Consider the following 18,547-nt stretch of genomic DNA (forward strand, 5'->3'; position numbering starts at 1 on the left):
GAATTTTCTCACTGTTGCGCGCCGCCAAACCAAACGCCAACCAACGTTGTTGTCGTCGTTGAGTAGTTATAAGCCGCATTTCATCCCGGATAACATTTCATATTGTTTGCAACCGTTGCGCCGCATTCATACCGGTTCAAAACAAATATTTTTTTCTTCCAAAAAATATTAATAAAATCATTTCCAAAAAAAATTAAAAAAAAAAAAAAAAAAAAAAAAATGAGCGGTGTCCTTCGGCGTGGTACGTTAACATTCACACACAACGGTGTTGAAAAATCTGGTCCAGCTTATTGGGATCAACGGAAACAACCCAAAACTCCGGAAATAAGTGTAATTTCAATTGATTTCCGCCGGAATTCCGAAGATTTGCGGAAAAGTGATGTTATTAAATTGGATGTGCCTGATGGTGTTTCACCACAACCAACTTGTGAAGTTATCAAGGATCTTAGCGAAGATATTGATAGTGATATTATATCCAATTACATTGGACACTTTGGATGGTGGCAATTTGTTTGGACATTTATTTTGTGTTTATTCGAAGTGCCAACAACTTTTCATATATTTTCTTTTGTTTTTCAGGTGAGTGTTTGTTTCAGAAATTTTAATCTAAAATGTGACAAGAAAGAATGAAAGACAGTTTTTAATGGATCTGTTTTATTAAATTTAAGAAGAAACTTAGTGAAGGGTCTCAAGAAGTCGAAGTTTAGATTATAAGGCTGTATTAGCAGTGTTAAGAGTTTTAAATTTTTTTTTTTTTTGAAATCTTATAGTTATTTATGTCAAAAGATGAGAGGATCAATGAAATTATCATTGCTTTTGTGTGTGCGGAACAACAGTTTTTTGCTCGCAGGTATCAACACAAGAAATAATTAAATGGGAGCTTTAATAAGCTCAAATTAAGACATAAAATTCATGCAATATTATTTCCTAAGGAAGTACAAAATTTAGATCTTTTTATAACCCTTAGGCAAGCCAAAGGGGGTCTAAATTAAGGTAAAACAAAAAATTGCAAATTAGCAAATTTGATGGTCACAATAATACGAAGTCTTAGCGAAAATTTGTGGAAAGTGAATAAAAATGAAGAAGGTTAAGAGTGAACTATGTAAGTTTAAGGAAATTGTGCCAATCATTTTTGAGTGAATTTAGTTTAGTCAAATGAAAAATGATATTTTAATAGGTTTTTTTTTTAATATGTATGATGCAGATTTAATAAACCATTAACTTAATTATTTAGCAGAAATAAACTGAATTAATAACCGATTCTAGTTCATAATACCTAAAGGTTTTAGGGCAATTTTTAGATTAGAGTAAGTGGCACTTAAGGTGCATTGGAAACTTAAGTGTCAATTAATTTAAAAATATAGGTCTAGGTAAATACTTTATTATTTATCATAAAACTGGCGTTTAATATCTAGAAAGTATAGGTACTTATTTGCGTGTGTGTAGGTATTAAGTTTAGATGTTAAGCGAAATACAAAAATTTTCAATTTGATACGCCAAATATTTTTACATAAGATCTAGAAGTAAAATTAGCAAAAAATACACTCATTAAATAGACATAATTAATCTATACAAGAAGATCCCTAACAATTTTTTTCGATACGAGCGATCAGTTAATATTTTTTGAAATTTTCTAGCTCTTGAGACTCGTTTAAAGGACACTATTCATTTAAAATTCATCCTTAAAACTGGTTTTAAGAGCTAGAGCTTTGATACAAAATTTAGCTTAAAGGTTGAAATACTTTAAACTGGAGAAAAATGTCATGGAAATTTTTGTAGATAACACATTTTTCTATCAAGAACGTAATTTTATATTTTTGACTGTTAAATAATTATGTAAAAAATAATTTCAAAAAATCATTTCAATTAATTCGGCGTTTAAGAGGTGTTTTTTTTTTTTTTGCTAAATGATTATTTCAACGCTTTACTTTTTTAAAGTTTTTAAAGTGCTGAAATTTTGTGAGTAATTGCTCGTATTGAAATAGTGTCGTGATATTTTTTTAGTTAACAAGAAAATCTATATAATCTAGCACAAAATATATATACGAAGTTATCAAAGTTATTTAAGAGTTAAAAACAAAAAATTCATCTACAACAGTCGTTATTTAATTTTATTTTTAATTCAAAGTTTAGATATTATTTTTAGAAAAAAAAAAAAATTGATTTTTACTTGATTAGGATAGTCCATTAATGCACAGAGTGGTGGAGATGAGTACTGGATAGTTTTAATTTTATTTTCATACAATTTAAATTTTTTATGGTCACTATGGCGTATGAGTAACATTTTCTTCAATTGAAAAATTACCAATTTCTAAAAATGGTTTCCGTTCCAGACTTTACAGTTAAACCAGTGGTCTTAAAAATAAGCATTAGCTTGGTAGTTTTTACCAAATAAGTATATTTTTTCCATAAAACAAAATTTAAAATTAGGTACTGTTCATTGAAGGAGACGGACCTAAGACATAACTTATTCATTAGATGTTTAAATTTATTCAAAAATATGCTTTATTTAATAAAAATAAATATCACATTATTCACGATTAAAACAATCACAGTTGTCTAAAGGTAAACAAAACAACGGTTATGAATACGCTCAAATATGTTTAAGATCTTAAGCTAAATATTTGCTGAATTTGCAAATTTGTATGTGGGAAATATTCGAGTTGTTATTATAAAAATGTGGAAATGGACGAACCAAAAACCTCACTTAAACTTTCCCGGTAATCTGAATTTTTTGACTCAAAAGACTGGTAATTATTTACTTTATTACCGACTTCCAAAAAGGAGGAGGTATTCAATTCGTCTGTTTTTTTTTTTTTTTTTTTTTTTTTTTTTTTTTATGTTTGTTACCGCATAACTTTGGACTGAGTGAACCAATTTTGATAATTCTTTTTGTATTGGAAAGCTGGTGGCTGCAGTGTGGTCCCATTTCAATTTCGTTCACTTTTAGCCATAGGAACTATTTTAAAAACCATAAAACCCAGTTTTGATCCATGGAAGTCGGTTTTGTTTTTTTGCTAAAAATGATTATTACTTTGCCTAGTCAAGTTTATTTTTAGTCATGCTCAGTTTTTCAGACTTAAATATTCGATTATTATTTTTTTTCCTAAGAAACAGACACTTTAAAAAATTCTTAATTTTCTTGCACGTGCTTTTAAGAGAAATTGTGATATTTATTATCAAAAAAGTGTATTTTTTTAAATGCATGTTAATGTATTGTTTAAATTTTACTTTGAATATCACGTACTAGTACGTAAATCTCACTTAAAATAAAAAACAAAATTAATTATACGACTGCGTCGCATGTACTTGCTCTTATTGTCAAACTTACATAAAATGCAAAATCTGTTTTACAAAAAAAATTACATTAAAAATCAGTTTTTAAAGAGCTCAAGTGAATATTTTAGAGACAAGACACCAATTTGAATATATCTTTATTTATAATTTAAAAAAAAAACTAATTAAAAATTAATTTTTATTTAATGAGTTTCCCTGATAAAAATATATAAAAATAATTCCTATTACAGAAAAATTACCAAATTATTTTTGGTTTTATAAATTCATAACACGTCATATAGAGTAAAATAAGCAAAAACAACCAGTCAGTAGCATTTATTTTATTTAAATATCATACATTCCGACTAAGGCAAATAAAATTCTTGTTAAATTACTCTCACAACCCAATCAAATCAAGTTGATGAGTTTATTTTTTATTAACAAAGTCGGCTTATCTCAACTTGCATTGATTTATGCATTTTATTTTAATAAAATATAAAAATAATACAAGAACCGTATTCAAATTAGATAATCACATCCTTACAAAGAAAGCCAATGAACTTCAAAGGAGATAAAAACCTATCAGCAAAATACTTTTTTAAATGCATCTGAACTAAAAAAAAAACCACAATACGGAAGAACAACTTCCTTTCTGTTCTGGATTATTTCTTTTTATATAAATTTTTATAAATATGGTAATAACAATTTGAGATAGTGAATCTTTTGACAGTTAAGTTATTCTCTTATTTAAGACTTGCTTGCGTGATAAAAAAAAAATTGGAATTAAAAATTACTTAATATTGTTAATCTGTTTTATATAATTAATTCAAGATTAAGATAAATTACGTTCAAACGTAAGCTTTTGTATATTAAAATTACTAAAAATAATTTTTACTGATAGCTTTTATTTATCTGATGGAATGATATCAATGTCTGATGACTGAAGTTTATTAAATAAAATTAAACATTCAAATTGATGGGAAATAAACGTGTTTTGTGATCGAAAGATTAGTAGGGATGTTTAAGGAAGCAAAAGCCTGATTAAATTAGAAACAAATATTATATAATAATTACGTTGAAGGATCATTATCATGTAACTGGCAAATATGGCTGCTTATTAAAAAAAAAAAAGAAGACAAGATGACTCCAACCTGTTTCTTCTTTTTACGAAGTCAAGAATCAGTTTCGGCACTCTCAGAACTTCAATTAAAAACCAGTTGATTTGTGTTAAGGTTCACGTAGGATTTAACTGCTGTGTAAAAGTGATGCCGTGTGAGCGTAAAAGGAAACTGTTTTTCTTCTATATTCTATCTTAGATTTCCATGGCACTAATTTCGGTGTATCAGCAGTAGGCATACCAGGTGCAGTTCTTGAAATTCGCTGAACTAGCAGAAATTTCCACCAGGTAGCGATACATGGTTTTCGTACTTTTTGTTTAAAGTTCATTTCATTTCTTCTTGCACTGTTGTAATCCACTTCGAGGTGCGTTCTTTTCATCTTAATAATTCATAATTACACTGGTCGGCAAAAAAGAAAAATAATTCAGGAGCAAGTTTTTTAGTTAGGTGATTTTTTGACTTTATTGTGCTGAATTCGAAACTGTTTACATATTCATTCTATCACGTCTAGTTTTTGAGCTCCAAATTTCCAATTAAGTTCTTTTTGATGTTTAATCAAAAATATATATTTTTCCATAATATGTTGATTTTTTTAGGACCAAATCAGAAGACGCAAACTGGAATTTATTTCAAAAAAAAAAACCTTTCATTATTTTGAAAAAAAAAACAAGCAAGATTTTGAGATATTTATCTTATAAATTTCTTTTTTCAATATCATTGATGAACAAAAATGATTTTGAAAAAATAATAAAGACCTTAAGGACGTTTTAATATGGCGTTTTGAGCTTTCATAAGCAATTTTGCAATAAAAAAATAACTTAACGGTGATGTAATTTGACGTACCCAAAAAACGCGTTTTTGACCTTTTAATATTCAAGTATTTCCAAATAAGTGATGTGCCAGTGAAATTTTGACAAAAAAAAATCCTTTATAAAAGTAGGGTTTGGTTTATGCTCTATTTTCGTTGCCGGCCAGTGTTATGGTCAAATTGATCATGGTTTGAAGAACGTTTTTTCAAGCTTGAGTTAATTTTTTTTTTTCAGTGTTTGTATCGAAGTAAAAATTTACTGTTTGACAAATGTCAAAATTACATAGCTATATACTTGAGTTAACTAACCCAGCTATTTCATCGTATCTATTACTATTTGGTGAGACTGCTTTTGTAATAAATAAAATAATTTTTTGGTCGTTATTAACAGTAGGTATACTTGCCATTAAACCTTTTTATTGATACCGTAATTTTTCGTAAACGGCGTCACGCGATTTCAAAGAAAATTTTTGTTCAAAAACGTTTTTAATGTTATTATTAAGAAAAATTTTCAAAAACATAATTTTTTGGAAAAATGAATTTTTTAAAAAAAGGATCAACGAGTTTTTGTAAACTTAAATTGTATAATGTCGATTAATAGTTCCTTTTTATTGACAAACCAATTTTTTTTGTTTGAAAAGTTTTTGAAAATTTTTCTACGTACATATTTTTTTAAACCGACTCTAAAAATTCAAAATTAATAATAATTTAGAAAATGTTTATTATTGCATACTTAAAGAGATTTGTTTGCAATTTTCAAAACAAATTTGATATTATTTTCAAGTTTTAATTTAATTTCTCTTAGAATTAATAAATTAAAAATATTCTTTAATGAATTTTTAAAAATCTTTAAGTATTATAAACAATTTTGTGACCCAGTCGTGCATTTTATTTCCTTTGAATAACAAACTTTATGATTTTATTATTTTTGTATTAAAGTTATTGAATAATTTTTTCCAAGTAATTCGTTATCGTTTTTTTTTATTGGAGGGAAAGTAAGTTAGTTTGTCTTCTCTCCTTAGAGCCTTCAAATACTAAGACTCTTAAAGTTAGTCCTGTGTTCTCGTCTAACGTCTGCATTTTTTGCACGTCTTAATTTTTCTAATCTGTATCGAACGCGACTTTATCCAAGAATTCGAAATTATAGATTTCTTAGTTTTTGATAATGAAGTCAAGATCGTTACAACGGTTTTTAAAATATTTCTTTTTACAAAGTCAATTTTTGTAAGCTGAACTACTTTTAAAGGATTGAACTACAGCAATATTAAAAAGTATAATTGGTATTACTATTAAATATCACAATTACCCAAAATTGTATGAACCTATTACCTTTTTCGGTTTATAAGTTGAAGTGAGAGCCTTAAGCTGTATGTTTTTGACAAAACAGTGGGTGGTTGTTATTGACCCATTGACAAAGTCATATATCACAAAACTTCTCCAATCTCATTCGTACCAAATTCATTGCTTATCAAATCAAAATCTTAAGATGACTGGCACTCCAAGGAATGCAACACTGCGGCCAAGCCTTATAAATAATAACTTTTGTCATAAAAATGTTTATTTTCTGTTAATTTGTCATTTTCGATACATCAATTTCCTGTCATATATAATTTTGATCCTAATGCGCAATAAATTAAATACCTCATCAGCTCTTTGTTTGTGAACTTTAAAAGTGTTATGAAACAAAAATTTCTTTCAAAGTGAAGTTAATACCTTGAACTGTTTATTTTATTGAACTACTTTTATTTTTACTTCAAATTTAATTGATCTTGTTTCACAGATGGTATTGTGTGGTTAGTAATCATTGTTATAAATAAATTAACAAACAGAAGAAAAAAATAACACTTTTGTTAAACTTACCGAAATACCAAACTCAAATAGCTCCCAGAGCAAGGTCATTGTTAACCACCTCTTAAATCACCTACAATGCAAACAAAGCTTTTTTGACAGATTACAAAAAACTGATAGCAGATAAATTGCTTTGAGGTGTCCGATCTAAAAACATAAAATCGCCATTATAGGTTTTCAAGGTTAATTTGGCAGAAAGTTTTTTCTTTCATGACAGATAAATGTGAGTGAAGGTATTAATACAATTAGAAATTAAAAGACATGATATATTTTTTATGTCATGTCAATAAATTTGTTGATTTTACTACTATCGCACATACTTAAATAGATACACTTAAATCCTATGAGACAATTCATGAATCTAACGTCGAACAATTTTATTATTATTTATTTATTATTATTTTTTATTGACAAGCTTATTATCATGTACTTACATTTATATTTGATGTCTATACTTATTAAAGTTTTTTGCGGTTGTTTGACAATAATTAGATTCACTGATGATGATTTGATCAAATTATCACAAAATAGAATGATAATAGGCTATATCATATCTAATCACAGCGATTTTCTAGACAATGTTTATTTTAAAAAGCTTATAATGTCAATTCGATATGGCATGGCGTGTGTGTGGGTATAATAATAAATTATTCTAATTTTAAAAATTTTGGCATCACCTTAAAACAACATAGATTAAAAAGGCTTTAATTGACAGAGGAAAAGAAAGCTATATTTGTACCTATGACACTTAGAAAGTAATTAAAAAAAATTATAATTAATGGAGAGCGGAACAAAGTCTCGAAACAAGTTTTGGTTTACAGACATGAGTTCACAATGAACAGGCCTATCTATTAATGCAAAAAAATTACAAATTTATTTTTTTCGCATTTTCGAGAAAAAAAATTGGATTTAAAAAAGATTCTTCTAATTCCATCGAGTGAGACATCAAAAGAAAGGTCTGAAAATCAAAAGTTCCTACGAAGTCTGGTTGCTGAAATATTTGCAATCGAAATATTTTTTTTTTTGTTTCAAACTTTTTATAATTTTTAGATATTTTTGGATCAAAATCTCAGAACAAGTTTTGGTTTACAGATACGAGTTCACAATGAACAGGGTTATCTATTTATGTACAAGTTTATTTTTTTCGGATTTTTGGGAAAAAATCAAGGTTAACTTGCCCTTGCCTAAAAAAATTGGATTTTAAAAAAATTCTTCCAATTCGATCGAGTGAGACATCAAAAGAAAGGTCTCTTTTAGCTCTATTGATAACTGAAAACCAAAAGTTTCTTCGAGGTCTGGTCGCTGAAATATCAGCAATCGAAATATTTTTTTTTTTTAACTTTAAAAAAAAATTTTTTCATACTTCGGAGGTAGATATTTTCGGATCAAAGTCTCAGAACAAAATTTGGTTTACAGATACGAGCTCACAATGAACAGGCCTATTAATTTATGTAAGAAAATAAAAATTAATTTTTTTTTAAATTTTCGAGAAAAAATTGGACTTTAAAAAATTTCTTCCACATCCATCGAATGAAGTATCAAAATAAAGGTATCTTTAAGCTCTTTTGATAGCTGAAAACCAAAAGTTTGTTAGAGGTCTGGGTAATGAAATACTTGCATTTGAATTATTTTTTTTTTCTTACATTCGGAAGCAGATATTTTTGGATCAAAGTGTCGAAACAAGCTTTGGTTTGAAGATACGAGCTCACAATGAACAGGCCTATCAATTTATGTAAAAAATTATTTTTTTTTTGGATTTTCAAGAAAAAAATTGGATTTTTAAAAAATTCTTCCAATTCGATCGAGTGAGATCTCAAAAGAAAGGTCTCTTTTAGCTTCATTGATAACTGAAAACCAAAAGTTTCTTCGACGTCTGGATGCTGAATTATATGCAATCGAAATATTTTTTTTTTCGGTAGCAGATTTTTTTTCTTTCGTATGCAGATATTTTCGGATGAAAATCTCGAAACAAGTTTTGGCTTACAGATATGAGTTTAAAATTAACAGGCCTATCAATTTATGTATAAAAATATAAATTTATTTTTTTTCAGATTTTGGAGAAAAAAATCAAAAATCAAAATCATAGCTGAAAACCAAAAGTTTCTTCGAGGTCTGGTTCCTATATTTGCAATAGAAATATTTTTTTTTTTGTTTTGTTTTTTTTTTTTTTTTTTTTTTTACATTCGGAGGCAGATATTTTCGGATCAAAGTCTCGAAACAAGTTTACAGATACGATTTCACAATGAACAGAGCTATTTATTTAGGTAAAATTTATTTTTTTTTCGGATTTTCGAGAAAAAATCGAGGTTAACTCTTGCCTAAGAAAATTGGATTTTGAAAAAATTCTTCCAATTCTATCGAGTGAGACATCAAAAGAAAGGTCTCTTTTAGATCTATTGATAGAAGTTTCTTCGAGGTCTGGTTGCCGAGTAATTTGTATCCAAACTTGTTTTTTTTTTTTTTTGTTAACAACATCCCAGGTAGAAGGTTAGGTACAGGATTTCATACATCACTGTCTGCGACACATTGAGTCCTTCCGATTTTATACCAAACATTAAATTGTAGAATATTAAACGAAACAAAAAAAAAATTGATGTAGAATGATGCAACGAAATAAATTATACCTTTCAATGGTGACATCTAGCAGCAACAGAACTAAGAAGTCAAATCGTCTGGGAAACCAATATGAACTCAGAAGTCAATTGAACTGAAAGATATTCAACCTAGAGTATTAATAAAATTTCATTCCGTCCCATGTTCACTTCGTTATCATTTACTTTGTTAATCCACCACTGCTTTTTCTAATAAAAAAAAAATAATAAATAATATCAGTGTTACCACTTTATAACAATTATGATTACAATTTGATGAACAACATACCAAAGAACCTTAAAATCAGTTTACACTTTGGTATTCACACAATTTTTATTCTGATAAGAATTTTGTTGAAACTGGCATCTTTTATAAACTTCAAGATTTCGATTTGAATTGTTCAAGAGAATCAAAGGTAACAATGGCCCATTCACTGTACTAAAACAAGCAATCAATTCACACAATTTTTTTGATATATCTTCGAAAACTGGATTAAATTTCGATAAGCTGCATGTATTTCTCCTCCAAGTTCAAAGTACTATAATCAAATCGTTCAATTTTTCCACCAAAAATATAAATTCAATTATACTCTTTCACAATCTTCAAGTAATAATGCTTTCCATTCAAAGATCAAAGAACATATAAACCCTCTCTCAGTTTTGCAAAACCCACAAAAATATCAACTGATCGATAAGATATAAATTTCTACAACTAACCAATATCTCTTTATCCATTATACACACAGGAACCTACCACTTGATATTGGTAATGATAATGGAGGACTCTATCATCGTGTCTTATGATGACAGAGAGACGAACTGTCATTGTCAATTGACAACAAGGCTATTCACATACTTATGGGTGACTTCACAAGTTTTATTTGCAATCGTATTTATGTTTTGTATTATCTTTACTTATTTGAAAACCTACTTCAAATCAATCAGTCAATCAATCCGCATGTGTAACCATAAAAGTCAATGTCATCTTTTACAGTGCCACCTGTTGCACAAAGTTGGTATCGAATTACATCAAATGCATGCCGCCCCTTTTAATTGAAATTAAATATTTATTTGCACCCCAAACATCATCAAATTAGTCCCTTCTATTATCATAAATGCATTTTGGCGCACTTTTCAAATAAATATACTCCTATAAGACTCCGTTTACAAGTACCTTACCGATTGGTTATCTGTCAGTCTAGATGTCATTCTATTTGACGTATTGACATGGTTTTGTTGACACATAATATTAACTCTGAGAACTGCACCTAATGGTCTAATGTGTGCTGTGTGACCACAGTTGTTTGCACTGCTGGCTGGCTGGCTGGCTGACTGCTTTCAACTTGCTGAAAATGCTTTTAATCATCGATATTGATAATTACTCTCGAAAGGTGTCTCTCTCTTTATAGTCTCAATGTCGCTTAGTGTTAATAACTACTAGCACCAACTTAAACTTGTGTGTATTATGGATTACATTAATGTTTTAAAAGATTAATGGGTTCCGGAAACTCGTAGTATCCCACTGTTATAGGTATATCGACAATATCGACCGTAAAACTAGTACCGATCGCTTTATAAGAGCCATTCCTTGAGACTGTGTCGCATCACAGGGGGGCATTGGTATTTAAAAAAAAAAAATATTTAGTCTTTAAGTGAATCGTGTTGCGAGTGGACGCGTGTCCGAAGTGAAGAATTCGCGAAGAATTTTGAAAAAGTTCGAAAATATGGGAAAACCGCGTTATCATACAACAAATATCGATGATTACGATGACGATGAAGAAGATTCTGCCAAGATTACAGCTTTAAAATTTGACCAAATAACATATTTATTTGGTGACATCGGTTTGTGGCAAGCCACGTGGGCGATTATTTTGTCAATGTTTCAGTTAGTTTGCACCTTTCATATCTTTTCGTTTGTATTTCAAGTAAGTTTTTTTGTTGTTTTGATATGTTTTTGCACAAAAAATATCGATAAGATTTATCGATAACACCACAAAATAAGAAAAAAAATAAAACTGATTCACTCACTATTTTATTTCTTTGTTGAGATGAAAAAATTCAAATTCAACAGAAATTAATAATAAATTCGTTAAAAAATTCGTTTTCGTTTGGTTAGTAAATGCGTTTAAGAGTATAGGGAAATCCAGTCTTAGATAGGTTTTTTTTTTTTTTTTCGTCTTAATAAGTTGTTGTTGGGAGATGACTTTTTTGTGGTTATTTTTTTTTTTTTTTTGTGAGAGAGTAAGATGTTGTCAGTCCAGATGGTAAATTGAAACCAAATGAGAAAATTCAAGTGGTTAATCGAGTTTCATTTTATAGCGTCAATATGTGTAGCTAAGCTACCTACTACTCTACTCAATCTCAGACTCACCTATATTGTTACGACTCTAATGATTTCAAAGTTCACACAATCGATTTGTATCTTCCCTCATCAAAAAATATAAATTGTAAACAACATTATTTAAATAAGAAGAAGATGGTTGTTGATAAATAATAGTTTTTTTTTTTCCTTTTGAAGCTCGTTTAGAATGTTAAAAATGGCTCACTTCGGGTCGCTAGAAGGTGCTCAGAAAAACAGAAAACTGGTTAAACAGTGTAGTGTTAATTTTATTGATACTTTACTAGGCTCAATTAAAGTTCAATTAAAAGTTCAAGGAGCCACTGACAAAATATTTGTTTTGACTAGGTAAGACAGTGGGGTCATAAGTTTGATAGAACCTAGAAGTAGATACCTTTCTGAGACGACTATTTCAATGTCTGTTCGAAGTTCTTCCATACCTTTATCAATAACGCATTTGATAAACTGAAAGTCGAACTGCATAACCGACATTGCAGAACATAATGTAAGCTTGATGAAACTGCACTATACAGAAGCTTCATGACTAACGAACTGCATTGCCGACATTGATGTAGTATTTTTTAAGTACCGATTGCTAAACCAATTGAAAGAACTGGCGAACTGTATTACCGACTCTTCAAAACATCAAATCACTCTTTACAAAGAGGAAGCTAAATGAAACTGAAAATCAACAACGTGACGTAAGAACAGTTTTCTAGATTGCTCTACGAAAAATATTATTTAAATGCGCACTGTCTTACCACATTTACCATTGAAATGTCATTTCCGGCAGCTATGGCTGGTCCAAGGTCCTGTTGTTTTTAAAGAACTTTTTAATCATTGCAACCGTACTATACAGAAATGTAAATCACTGTAAGAAATTTTTCCCTTAAGACCAGTTTTACAGACAACCTTCATGTTAAGAGATGATAAGGCAGTGTACATTTTTGCATAGAACTTTAAAATTGATTTTGCATAGAAAGGGTCACTTAATTTTCACAGTGGTATTGGTCAAGCAGTTTTTTAAGAACATATAAAATTAATTTTTCGTCGTGCGTCGTCGGTTATACAGTTTCATTGGACTGCAAAATTCGTTAACTGTCCAAAAAAAATTCAAACTATACAAAAAAATGCATTCAAATTCAAATTGCTTTCAAATTTATGTCAAACTTAATTTTGACACATTTGGCTTGAATGATAAAAAAACCGTCTATTGATATTGCTAAATTTTTTCGTTCAGCTTTTTTTTCTATTTTCCAATAAAATCACTTACTTCTTATGTACCTTTAGCAACAATTTATTAAAAACAGATCACGAAAAATACATTTTCTCACATTGTTAGTCAGTTTGCGTGCTTCCGTTTATCAAAAGACGTCAAAATGTATTGAAAACAAGAAAGTAATCTCTATGTATAACTCCCGCACCAATTAAAAAAACCTGCTGCATCACAAAGAAAATATATATACTTTTTTTAATCTCTTCTACAAAATTAGTAAAACAGTTCACGTTTTTTTGAGAACTTGTAAATTACCCATTTTTCTCCGATGACGAATTAAATGTGGATTCATCTTTAATAAGAATTTTCTATACCTAAATTTTATCTTTAAATTGGGTTTATTATCTTCAGTGGCGCTAAGTGGTTTATCAGCTAATGTTTTCATGAAATGTAAAATTTGGGTAATTTATCATAATTTTCGATCTGATTATTTTTAAGGTACTTTCCCGAAATTTTTCGATACTTTTTCTCTGATAGAAATTTCTCAGAAGAATTCAATAATTTAATGCTTTTAGGCTTAGCATGGCAGGAATTTATGGTTTAAATTAGGTATTTGATCTTTAGTATTCATATACCTAAGAGTAGGTAGTTGTTCGTTCTTGTTGATTCTCATAAATTCGTGTTACTAAGATGATTAAAAAATAAGCTACTTATTTTGTATGGTAGGCTTAACAGATTTTCATCTTTTGAACTATAAATATCAGAGTTTTGTAATATTTCACAATAATATCCAGTACCCTGAAAAAAATCTTTGTAAGTTAAACATTTTCAAAATAAGTCAAAATAATTAATTTTACGTCGCTAACAAAAATGTAATACCTATGTACGTAAAACGACTTTTTTGCTCAAAAATCTGCCAAAACAGTTTGGTCAAATGGCAAAATCCCTAAGGCAATTTCCTTTTGATACTAATTTTCGTACAATGCCTTTGCTGCCTTAAACGATTTTTTTGAATTTTTGAAAATTTGGTTAGGTTTAATTTTTGTTTATTCTAAATGATACAATAGTAATTAAAATGCATTTTATAAAAAAATATAATTAAAAAAAATTGCAACACTTTATTTTGCAACTTTTATTAATAAATTGTGTATATTTTTAATATAGGAGAGAACAAAAAGTTCATGTGAAAATTATAAAACTGCACTAAAAATAAGTAACCGATTTACGAAAGTTAATAGTAGAAGTAACTAAAACACCTGAGAATTACCTTCTTTGCGAATTATAAAGTTATTAGTCTTTTGAACATCGGCTTTAATATCACTGTGACAGTTCAAAAAACCGACAAATAGCGCTCGAGTACGCTGAATACGATGGCATCCTTCGTTTATCTAGGTTGGCTCAGTTAATTAAGATTTTGGCCACTGAAGCTTTCTGTTCAAGCCAGAGCAGAGATCAGCGATGAGCCCCTTAATGCCTGATATATTTATTTGTTATTTATTGGTTTTAACAAAAGCCCTGTTTTTTTTTTTCTACAACTCGAGTATTAGCATACTCGATTTATATTCAGTAAATATTGATGATATAATTGAACTTACTAGGGTAGTTGCAGATCTTGAAAGCCCATCATTAATCAGATAACATCGAAACAAATTCTGGAGAAAAGATTCGATAATTCAAAATCAATATATTCCTCTTATCCATCGATTTTGAAACTGCTTAAATGAAGCTCTCGTTTAAACCAACACATTTAACTGGCATATAGGAAAAATCGCTTAAATAAAAGTGGAAAAGAAGTCTGATAAGACGAAAAAGCGCTCTTGTTACTTACATTTTAAAGTTATGACTTTTGACACTTGGTTTTAAAGTAGATTTGTAGGTAAAGTAAAACACGGTACATAACTGCATAAATGTACTTGAAAAAAAAACAATATTTTCCAACGTTGTTAATCTGTAATTTTTTTCTTATCGAAAATATTTAAAAAAAAATCATATATAAAAAAATAATTTACTACATTTATTTTTTTTAATTTTTTTTATACGACCAATATGAAACCGAGTTCTTTAAATGCCAAGATGACGTATAAAATTTAAATCTGATTTTATTTTTATATTTAATTTCCCTGAATATAGTTGCTACTTTACCCTTTATAATATTTCATAAGCTTAATTTGCAATTAATAAAGTCAAACATAAAAAATAAATTCCACCACATTGCATGAGCTGAGCATTAATCGATCTTAAGCCAATTTGTACTTTAAAATTATAAGATATTATCCATATCCAACAATACTCGTAGACAATAGACTAGACTCTTATAAACAAGTTTCTGCAAAGCTACTATACTCTACTCAAATCGAAAACTATTGTAAGAACTCGTGCAATTTTAATTGAACTTCACAGATCCCAACACTCGTTGTCGTCGTCGTGTGTTATTTTATGTTCATATAGCAAGTTCAACTTTTTTTTAAATAGTAATTGATGTTATTTTAATGACACATTCTGATCTAAAAGATACTAATCTCGTAAACGTTTTGAGAAATCATCGGCAGACTACACCACATGTGCCATTGCCAGTAGTACCTTGTTTGTATATAAATAAGATAACCTCTCTGCTGAATCTGATTAAACTCTGGTGGATTAAAGAGCGAACGCGGTTTAATTGAAACATTTTAAATAGCAAATGTTTTTAAATTATACATCACAAACAATATACACCGCTCTGTAACTATATAACAATTGTTTTCAAAGGTGTTGATAGGTTGGATTAATTAGAATGCTTTGACAATTAAAATTTGATAAGTAGGTATACCTTTGTGCTAGAGAGTGTTGGATGCAAATTGACATAATAAAGGCAAATAAACAATTTTAACGTAAACGATTTCCATTTAATGAGTAAACAAATGTGACTCAAATTTAAATGATGCCGCATACAAGTTTTAATGTTTTTTTTTTTTGCAGATTTAGTTAATAGCTACTAAATTATGCTAAGTTTGTTTACAATAGTTTTAATTTATATGACAAAAACATAAAACATAAGTTCATAAAGTCATTTTATGACGATTTTGTTTTCAAAATAAGTAATTAAAGTGCAGCATTAAATTTTTATTGTCTTCAAGGTTAAAATCTAAAAAAAAACAATAGGTAATCAAAAAAGACAGTGGAAAATTTTTAGAAGTCTATGAAAAATAGTTTGGGGAGTTATTCGTTGAGTATGTATATTGCCAACAAAAACAACACACAAAATAAATTTGTACCACTCGAAATCCCAAGACTCTTTTCAGGATAGGTTACTTCCCCATATATGATGAGTTGTCGCATGATAAATTGTGTTGTTTTTTTTTTTAATCTTCTTCTTTTTCTTGATTTTCAAAAAATGTTCGCCATTTTGTTTATAATTTATTTTCACCATTTGTCGGTTTAACTAAAAAAGATTCACTGTGGTGTATGTGTAACCTTTTTTTTTATTTACATATTATTATTATTTTTTAAATATTATATTTTATTTACATATTATTATTATTATTTAAATATTACCGGAAAATGCAAATTTTTCAATTTTCAGCAATGAATCCAAAGGGATGACTATATTTTTATTGACCTTTGAAATGCTTGTGCATGCACTAGAAACCAGTGCACTAAATTGCCAGTTTAGAATTTGTGAAAGAGCAATGATAAAAAAAAAAAAACGATTTTACTCTGAACTGTTTTGGTTATGTTTGCACAGATTTTAGAATGTTGAAATTTCCATAAACTTAAAACTCTTCTTTAAGATTTAAATTTAATGGAATTTTAAAATTTTGAGTGACAAAAAAATCCAAAGCAGTTTGTTGATCTTAAAATTTTACAATTTTACAAATTGCAAACAAATATACGCAATTTTTATTTATCTACTTTATAGACTATTAACACTTTTACTACTCAGATGATTTAAATATTTCCCACAAAAAAATAATAAAAATTCAACTTTATTGCCGAACAAACAAAAGCCTTTATTATTTGTTTAACAATTTTTTTTTATTTCGTTTTAAAATAGCCGACAAAAAATTTAATACTTTTTTTTTTAAGTATTTTATTTGTAAATAAATTTTTTATATTCTTTAAAGATAAACAAAAAAAAATCCATGCAATAATTTGTTTAAATCAAAAATCTTGTCGTTTTGTGTTCTTTTACTTACAAATTGGTAGTACAATCATCATTGTGCAATTAGCATACCAAAATAATGTTAATCAAAAATAATCAGTAGACCAAAAAGAAGGTTTCACTTGTTTGTAATGATTGCAATATTAAATCAATTAACAATTATTGTTAATCAATTTGTTAGGACATAATGGTTTTGTAAAAAAAAAAAACACAATTCATCGTTGGATGAGTTTAAAAAAAAAAAGAGTTGAATGCACTCTGTCTGGTGTAGATTGGATTGTTTTTTATTTTTTTTTTATTTTACCGGCACAATCTCCAAAGACTGTTGAAGGTCGATTTGCATGAGAGAATAAATATTTAGTTTCACAATAAAAATGCAGAATCTTATAAGTGCTTACTTGAAGTATTGATATTATACTCACATGTACAGTAAGAGACATACAAAATTCTTCTTCAAATAAATTAAAAATCTAGAATCTTAGTTTTCGTTAAGTATCGGTCACTGTGTTTTTGAATGAAAATATCGCTCTTGACTAACTAACGCACATGCCTCCAAGTTTATCAAATAAACATTTCAAATTTATATCTTGTCGACAAATTTGTACCAAATTATGTCATTAAAATTAGCATTAAGATAATTAAAAATTTAATTTTATTTCAATTCAACTCAGTTAAGACAATATGATATAAATTTTAAAAATTATTAAACACTTCGTAAATATTTTTGGGAATAAATTGTACAAGGAAAAAAATGACAAAAAACTGTGTATTATTTAAGTTATTAATTTATTCATAATTCATAAATTTTAATTTGCATTTAGTACTTAATTTGCATTTAGTACTTTGACAAAAAAAAATTATAAACGATATTTCTAAAAATACAAGTGCTTATGACTAAAATTAAATTCAAATGAAATACTGTTTGTGTGCATTATGTTTGAAATAAAACCATTACCAACGTAATACACCACAGATTTTTTGTACAGCAATCAATTTATTAGAAAAAAAAACTTTGAAATCGGATTTTAAACTAATATACAATATTTTTTTTTAAATTTTAATATTGAAGTTACTAAAACGTGTTTTTACAAAAAAAAATTCAGTGAAATCGACAAGACATAAAAAAAAAACGGTTCTATGACAAAAAAATGTTACCTACTCAAGTAGCACAAAAGTCTAAAATACACCAAAATATTTGGTGTATTTTTTGC

General features: G+C 28.1%; 1 protein-coding gene across 2 annotated transcripts in view; it reads left to right on the plus strand.

Annotated features, from left to right (window-relative positions):
* The first annotated feature begins 1 nt into the window (after nt 1).
* The window catches only part of LOC129917761 (solute carrier family 22 member 4), a 36,513-nt gene continuing 17,967 nt past the window's right edge, over nt 2-18,547 (plus strand). Inside the window, exon 1 of one of the 2 annotated variants that reach the window (XM_055997852.1) lies at nt 2-579. In XM_055997852.1, coding sequence (XP_055853827.1) covers nt 220-579 — 360 coding nt within the window. In that variant the 5' untranslated portion in view covers nt 2-219. Of the gene's footprint in view, nt 580-11,296; nt 11,567-18,547 lie in introns of those variants that run through there. The other variant, XM_055997853.1, reaches the window with a different exon arrangement.

The sequence above is a fragment of the Episyrphus balteatus genome, chromosome 4 (assembly GCF_945859705.1).
Source record: "Episyrphus balteatus chromosome 4, idEpiBalt1.1, whole genome shotgun sequence".
Classification (NCBI taxonomy): Eukaryota; Metazoa; Arthropoda; class Insecta; order Diptera; family Syrphidae; genus Episyrphus; species Episyrphus balteatus.